The 8,285-nt window shown below is 44.0% G+C and overlaps 1 protein-coding gene across 2 annotated transcripts; it reads right to left on the reverse strand.

Moving 5' to 3' along the window:
- Positions 1–833: 833 nt before the first annotated feature.
- Positions 834–8,076, reverse strand: ETFBKMT (electron transfer flavoprotein beta subunit lysine methyltransferase). 2 transcript variants are annotated; one of them, XM_015413900.1, is made up of 4 exons: positions 8,015–8,076; positions 5,889–6,264; positions 3,356–3,486; positions 834–1,470 (listed from the first exon to the last, which is right to left on the reverse strand). In XM_015413900.1, the coding sequence occupies exons 2-4, from the start codon at positions 6,206–6,208 to the stop codon at positions 1,127–1,129; spliced, it is 795 nt and encodes a 264-aa protein (XP_015269386.1). In that variant the 5' UTR covers positions 6,209–6,264; positions 8,015–8,076; the 3' UTR covers positions 834–1,126. The 2 variants fall into 2 exon arrangements, with proteins under 2 accessions (XP_015269386.1, XP_015269387.1); XM_015413901.1 differs by lacking the exon at positions 8,015–8,076 and having other exon boundaries at positions 5,889–6,271.
- Positions 8,077–8,285: the final 209 nt, after the last annotated feature.

Consider the following 8,285-nt stretch of genomic DNA (forward strand, 5'->3'; position numbering starts at 1 on the left):
TGCTACTTATTAACTCTTGAAGGAAACATTCCATGTTGACTCTCTTAAAAACAGAACCCAAGGTCTTCACAATGTTGTGTTCTGTTATTAGAGAGTAAACATTGAATGTTTCCTTCAAGAGTTGATAAGTAGCAATTGATAAGAATTGTGATTGCTACACATTCAGATAAAAGCAAATATTGTGAAACAAATTGTTTACATCGCGCATCATTCGTTAGCGTGTGAGCAATAATAGAAGATAATTTTCTACAGAATTACTACAGTAAATGATTTCGCAACATATCTTTATTGACTCTTTATTTTTGTCACAGATGTTGTTGTTGTATTTCCACTTCCTCCCGTGATCTCTCATTTTTGGCTTCTACCACCGGGAGGCTGGCAGCCATAAAGGAGTGGGAAACATTGTTTTAAAAGCCTCTAAGGATCAAATGGCTATGGAATTCTATACAAAGGTGTCATTCACAAAACATGGAAAATCTAATCAAATTCAGTAGCAGAAATCCTTGCCAGAAGGTAACTAAGAACTCTGGGTGCTTAGAAAGCTGGAAAGCACGTAGAATTCTGCAACCCCCATCCTGTTGTTGTTGTTCGGTCACACAGTCGAGTCCGACTCTTCGCGACCCCATGGACTACATCATGCCAGGCCCTCCTATCTTCCACTGTGCTCCGGAGTTTGCTTTAAAAAACCCCCCATCCTATCCATGTTTATTTAGAAGGTTCAGTGGAGCAGACTCCCAAGGGTGCCATAGGATTGTAGTTTTCAACATGACTGAAAGAGATAAGAAAACCTCTACATCTGACCTCTAAAGAAGAAGGCATTTTATTAGGCAGGCTTATATTTACAAAACCAGAGCAATAATTAATTTTCACTGGGTCTTGGTGACCTTTTATAAAAGAAAACATCGGCTACATATTGGCACGCACAAGTTTGTTTTTCACTGAGTTATGTAAGCCTTATGGGAAAAATATTTATCACTTTTGTCCTGATTTGTGTAAATAAGCTCTTCAGCTGAGTCACAGCAAAATGATTTATTTACTAGCTTCAACCAAAATCTGGATGTGCCAAAAACAAAGCAATGTGGCTTGAGTTGCACAATGTAATCCAGCATTTGGGGGCCAACGGGAGTCAACACCCGTAATTCCAAACTGTAGTGCTGGTGGACCCATTGTTGTCTTGTTGGGTTAATTCTGGGAGAGCGTACTCTGTGAGTTTGTGCAACTGACTCTGAATTTGGTGGCTCACAAAGTGATGCCTGCCAGGGTCCCCAATTAGCACTTTAGTCCCATGTGCGTGAATACATTTCTTCAGCCACTGATGGAGGCTGTCCGCAAGCTTGTCACTGTAAAACATGTCCCCTAGGACAATGACATCCCAGCTGTCAACCTCTGAACCAATCAGGTTGCCCATTAGGAAAGGGAAGGGATTCAGGTTGTTCAATTCACAGTTCATTGTTAAGGCAGCTCCTGCAACTGAGAGACAATGAAAACAGAGATGAACAGATGTCAAAGGATTTTTTAAAACTTAGATCCCCACATACAACAGATCAACCTTCTACTGGGTCACAGGATCCTATGCTGGATCAGAGGCTCCTTGGCAAAATTCTTTTATATAGATAGCCGGACGGACAGGATATTTTACTAAAAAGTCAGAAAGACGGCAGTTTTCAAGCAGCTCACTCCAGAACAGCACTACTGAATTCAGTACCAAAACCAGTAGAATCTAAGGGTGGGGTCATTGTTACCGTTGCGGAAGTGGGGAGGAAAAAGGGACCCCCCCAGTAAAACAGTAAAAATAGCTCTTTAAGCACTAAACTTAGACCTCAGTCCTATTACAACCTCATGATTTAAGGCTGCTGGAAATGGTTCCATGTGGATGAATATGATGTTTGAAAGTTACCAGTACAGCAGTCATTTCACATATGCCCCCAGTACCTGCCAGGACTATGACCCACCCAGAAGTTATTTCCAGCCATCTCCTACTCGGTTGCCATTATGGAAGAATCAGCACTGCTGTTGCCATACAAGCCTATCAATGTGTTTTTATGGAATATGAACTGTGCAAAGGGACTGTATAATATGGAGACCTGAGAATACCTGTTGAGACTGCACACCTGAAAGAGGGACACCTTCCTTTAGTGTTGCAGCCACAGTGTTAGTCCAGAGTCATCAGACATCTCACCTGCTGTGAGATGAAGCAGTTCCATAAGCCTGTACACAGCCTCAGACGCCATGCCATGGAAAGGCACAAGAACAGAGAATTTCAAACTCCATTAGGAGTTTCTTCAAGCACATGTAGGCAACCCCTCTTCCCCCCTCTTCCAGCTACCTACAAATCTAATCAAGAGACTCTATTAATAGTTGCTTAGCAACTAATCACCCAACCATCAGCCAGCCATCAAGAGACAATAGCCCTAGCCTGATGATTCAATCATTCTTCATCCAGGTGCCAGTCCTCAGTCTAAGTTTCTAACTCTCAATATTGACCTTAGTCCCCCTCCCCTCTTCCAGCCAGCCAATAGTATGTTTTTTGGGACGGACTAACAGAAGGTGTCACAGGGGGATGTGGCCAGCCTAGCCAGCTCCCCCCCACACCACATTATAAAAGATGCTGCCCGACCACATGGTCTCTCTCTTACCCTCTCCACGACCCCTATCGAAGCTTTAACCCTCTTATGCCCAGCTTGCTATCCACATACCCTACCTCCATCTTTAACCTCTAGTCTGCAGCTAGAGTCCACGTGGTTCTGCTGGTTCAGAGCACGTGTTCCCCATTTTCTATTTCTAAACCCCTCCATTCTTCCATTGGAACGGCTCAATCAATGAGGACAGGTAAATATTGCCCAACCAACGAATGTCCTGCTAATGCAACTGTGTTAAGGATCTACCTTTATTTCTTAGTATAAGTATAAATGTGTGTGTGTTGGTGTATTGTTTGAATGATACATATCCTTCAGTAAAAAAACATCATATTTTACTGAATACAGTCTCTGTGTCTGTGCTGGTACTTACAGCAAAGGTGGGACTTCTGTATACATTGGTGTGAATCCTATTTTGTCTATTGCCAATTAATAATCATAACCTCCCCTAGACTAATTAAGAATTCAAGGCAATTTGGCTAACACTGGTGACTCTCAAACTGTAAAATGTGGACTCCTAAGGCAGAAGTGGGTTGGCATCTGGCCCAACATTCTTCAGCACGGATCATGAGGGATGAGTGACGGCTTACGGGCAGCAGGATACGCTCACTCCTTCGCACCTCTCTGTGTCCCTCCCCTGGAATCTTGGGACTTGCTGCGGCATTCTACGATCCATCCTTCCCTTCCCACTAGCTTGAGACTGGAACAAAGTATCTTACTAGGGTCGATGTCGTTGGCAACAACGTCAGTAGCACCGCTCATCGCAGCTGCTATGGCTGTTGCTCCGCAGCCACTTCCGAGATCTAGAACTTTCTTCATGTGGACAATGTTGGGGTTATCGAGAAGGTATCTGAGTATGTTTTGAAAGACAACATTGGAAAGAGTTAAAGGTAACTTTACTCCTTGCAAAGTTCCTCGGACGAGCCTCTTGCATGACTTCACAACCCAATTTTTGGTTGAATCCATCCGTAGCTGTACTCGAACTTTTAAACTTAAAGGCTAGACACTCATATGGTGCTGAGGCAGTTAGAATGCTGGACTAAGAATCTACACTCTTGCCCGTCAAATCATCCCCTCTCTGCCCAAAACCTCACTGGATTACTTGGGGCCAGTTATTCAGCCCAATCACAGCATTATTTTTTTTGGGGGGGTGAGTCTTTTGTGTGTGTGTGTGCCTGCATGCCTGGAAGTCAGGTTGACTTCTGGCAACCCCTAGTGGGGCTTGAACGTTTCAAAGAGGTGGCTTGCTATTGCCCGCCTCTGTGTACTGGCCCTGGTATTCCTTGGGGGTCTCCCTTCCGAGTACTTGCCAGGGTCAGCCCTGCTTAGCTTCCAAGATCTGACAAGATTGGGCTTGCCTGGGCTATCCAGGTCAGGGCCTACTTCACAGCATTATTGTTAGGTTAAAGCAGAGAAGCGGAGAACATGCTGTGCTGGATCAGACCACTGCTCCATCTAGTCCAGCATACTGTTTCACACAGTGGCCAACCAGTTGCCCTCGAGGTCCAAACAAATAGGGCACAGAGACAAAGGCCTTCCTCTGACACTGCCTCCTAGCACTGATATTCAAAGGTTCACATCCTGAGCAGAATACAACTGCTGTGATCTTAAAATGGGCAATGGGCAGTGCAAGACCCTGAGCGGCTCCAGACTGCTGCTGAGCGGGGCTTCCTGTGTTAATGAGCGGCCGCTTACCCACACAGCTTAGAGGGAACACTGGCTACCAGACACTGATGGATGTATCTTACATTCATCTGTCTAATTCCGTCTTACAGCTGTCTATGCTGATGGCCATAACAAAACCCACTGGCAGTGAATTCCATAATTTAATTACTGAGTAATTTGGTCTGCCCTGAATCATATACATTGCCCTGAACTCCCTAACAGAAGGTTGGGATAAAGATGGGGCCCTTCAGCATTCAAGTATTTTTCAATAGTGCGTAGGAAAGACAAAAAGGCATTCTGCACGTGCGCCAATATCCCCCCATCAACACTCCCCATGTGCCAGAAATTTCCCCCCCTCCAAACAAACTGCATGATGAGCATTAACAGATGCATCTTTCTCATCTCCTTGGTGGAGAAAACAGCATCTGTTTAAATTCTGACTATTAGACCGCTGTTGAAAGAGCAAACGGAACAATGAAATAGCTTGCTGTATATAATTTCTGTATGCATATAAATTTGCTCAAATTAAGATTTCCACTTTGTCTAGCGCTGGCGACAATTTAGCTGGCAGTGCTTACTTTCTGGCACATGTATATTTACACTAAGGTTTCCAAGTGTCATTATTTTGTGTCACTGATCTTCAAGTTGTGAGAGCTGGGCCCCTTCAGGATGGCACGGGTGTGGGTTTTCTCTGTCTCCTCTATACCACTTACCACCTGTATCGCCTTGATGCCAGGAAAAGAGATGATTACCACAGGGAGCTGCCTTACACAGAGTCTTGTTTGAGTCAGTATTGTCTGCTCTGACCTGCTCAGAAGAGTTTTCGGCTAAATATAAGGAAGAACGTCCTGACAGAGCGGTTGCTCAGTGGAACAGGCTTCCTCGGGGAGAGGGAGGGCAGGAAGGGTTGCATCAGTGCTTAGTTCTTGTGTTTCTTTCTTACATGCCCAGGGAAATGATCACCACTTTGGGGTCAGGAAGCAATTTTTCTCCAGGCCTCTTTAGATCCTGGAGGGTTTTTTTGCCATCTTATGGGCATGGAGCAGGGTTCACTGGGGGTAAGTGTGAAGGAGGTATCTGTGAATTTCCTGCATTGTACAGGGGTTGGACTAGATGACCCTGAAGGTCCCTTCCAACTCTATGATTCAAACCAGATACTCTACTATTGAATCACTGGCATTTTTCAAGTAGCAACTACTTCCTGCATGTGATCTTCTGATTCACATAAGTGGCTTTAATATCAATAGTTAACTAGTAAAAACAAGAGATGCTGGGGCCCGAGGTTGCCTGAAAGGTATCCTTCAGATCCATCACCTAATCTCAGATCCCTGAAAGTGGTGAGAAAAGGAGATTCTGCACACGTTCAGTTGAACTGTAACAACCTCATGTGTTCCAGGACTGAGCCCTGGCATAAAACCAACAACTCAGCAGTTCAAACTGGCTTAAAAGGAGCTCGATCTCACACTTGCAAACAAAACAATTGTCTGGCAGAGAGCTGATTTAAACAAAGAAACTCTGAATCGGAGGTCTCCCATTATTCAGACTGCAGAGCGTGAATGCCCTCCAGTGGTCACTGCGTTTATGTACCTCGATAGTCCTTGACCTCCAGGCCAGTAGATTGCCCAGTAGGGTTCTTTATATGGCCACAAGGCAGCTTTTTCCTTCCAGAATTGGCAACGAGGGGTCAGCAGCCGTAACTTGATTTCCGGTGTCAGATTCCCACTGCTGGTGATTTCCGTGTTCTCTTCCAAAAACTTCCTTATCTCTGGATAGAGGAGGCTCCCAGAAGTCCCCTGGTGACAACACCTCCAAGGCAAATGGAGGCTTCGATTCTTTTGCCAGGATGCGTTTCCGAAGACATATTTACCACATCGGTGAATCTGCCATCTCCAGCCCCAGGAAATCATATCCTCTCATGGGAACCTCCGTTCCAATCGTTGTTCAGGACATTAGAAATGGGGCTCTGGAGCAGAAAGTAATAAAAAGAGAGAAAAGACTCAGAACTGTGCCTTTGTGTAGAAACAGGTAGCAATTCCTGAAAAGCAAAAGAACAGGTACTTAGTCTATAGATGAGGTCCTCCCAAGTCAATTACTGTGCACAAACTAGTACTAAGGAAGGCAGGCCTCTTTGTTACAGCCAACATCCCTATAGTCATCTAGGGCCTCGGGCCGCCCCAGAAATAGGGCAGCAAAGGGCACCCCTATCTTGCTTCCAGACCCAGAGTGTTGTGTATTAAGTGCTATCAAGTTGCTTCCACCATTTCATTTTGGGTTTTCCTCTTTCCCTCCTGCCTTCAACTTTTCCTAGCATTATCGTCTTTTCCAGCGACTCTTGTCCAATGAATAAAAAATCTTTAGCAATTTAAATTTCGTCATCATCAATCCAGAATACAGATGCCAAAATGCCAGGGGGACAAGCAGCAGGGATCAGATCCTGAGTCTCACAAAAAAATCAGTGGTCAGATAAAACTTAAAGTGAGGCACCCTTTTGCAAGAAATTCATCCTGAAAGCAAACAATAAACTACTATTTTGCCATGAATCTCCAATGGCTTTCAGTTGTACTTAAGTTCAGTGTTACACCAGTGCATGTTTGTGGGATCAGGATAGAATAAACCATTGATGATTGTTAGACCAGCTGGTGAAAGGAATGTTTGGATTGTGGGAGGTAAATTATAAAACCTAAGAAGAATGAAGCATGACAAAGAATAGGACAAGCAGGGCCAGTATAAAGGATAAGTACTATCTGGGGGAGAGATCAATAATTATATGGTCAACGATCAAAGAGAAGGGCAGCGTTCAAAGAAAGAACAAAGCATAACCATGTATGGGTAAAGAATGTAATTGTTATTTATAACTGTATGTAAAAGTGTATAAAAAGCTGGAGTTAAATCTGTTCAGGGAGACACTGGTGTTTCCACCTGGTCTCCCTTTATTTGACTAAAACTTGCTCATTATGGCAGAAGTCTTTGGGTGCGATCTATTGGCTCAGGTCACTAGCCCTGACTAAGAGCTGGTGTTTAAGGAACCAGTGAGCTGCTGTGGTAAGCATGCTGTCCTATGATCAGAGAGACCTAGGTTCAAATCCCTAATCTGTCCTGAAGTTTACTGAGTAATCTTAAACTGACCACAGTCTCAGCCTAGCCTACCTCGCAGGTTTGTTGCAAGGATAAAGTGGGGCGGAGGGTTGAGCACATGTATTATCTTGAGCTCCTTGGAGAAGAAATTGCCCTGGACAGAAGTCTAGACAATACTTTTTAAAAACGTTCTTAAAAAAAAAAAAATTAACCCCACTTGCAATCACGTCATAAACACTTTATTTATTGGACCATGGCCCAGTTACCTACAACTCGTGCCTTTATGTCTAACACTTTACACCATCATCATAAAAGGTATTACGTAACACAGAATGAATGACTGCTTTTTTTGTTCTGTTGTTCAGTAAATCACAACAAAAAAAACATGAGCAACGGGTCAGGCCTTAATATCATGCCCTTACTAAAAAAAGAAAAGAAAAAAGAAGCCCTTTCCAAAAGCATCCAGCCCAAGGAAGACTTTCGCACAATAGCCAGTTTATTTCCGTGCGCTCCTTTATGTTTTATTAATCTGAACAGAAACAGAACGATTCGAGAGACTGCTGATATTTTCTCAGTTTAACAATCGTAGTGACTACAGTATAGACAATTTGCAGCTGTAAAACCCAAGCAGCTTCTACCTTGCTTAATATACTGGTGCCGCATGAATACGAGGCTTTCCTGCAAATCCTTGCCTTTAAACTACAAACCACACAATCCGCCTTCCTAAACAGCTTCCAGTCGCACGCGCAAAATTATGACCATCCAGCGTAGAGACCGGAAAAAACTTATACTCAACCTTCACTTCCGGTTCCCATGTGACCGCCGCCATGTGCGGGGCAGGAGCATCGTCGGGAGCAATAAATATTCAGGTTTCGTTCTCTTTGAGGAATGTAATGCAAAATCGGAGAG

The sequence above is a fragment of the Gekko japonicus genome, unplaced genomic scaffold, assembly GCF_001447785.1.
Source record: "Gekko japonicus isolate JY-2015 unplaced genomic scaffold, Gekko_japonicus_V1.1 scaffold1588, whole genome shotgun sequence".
Classification (NCBI taxonomy): domain Eukaryota; kingdom Metazoa; phylum Chordata; class Lepidosauria; order Squamata; family Gekkonidae; genus Gekko; species Gekko japonicus.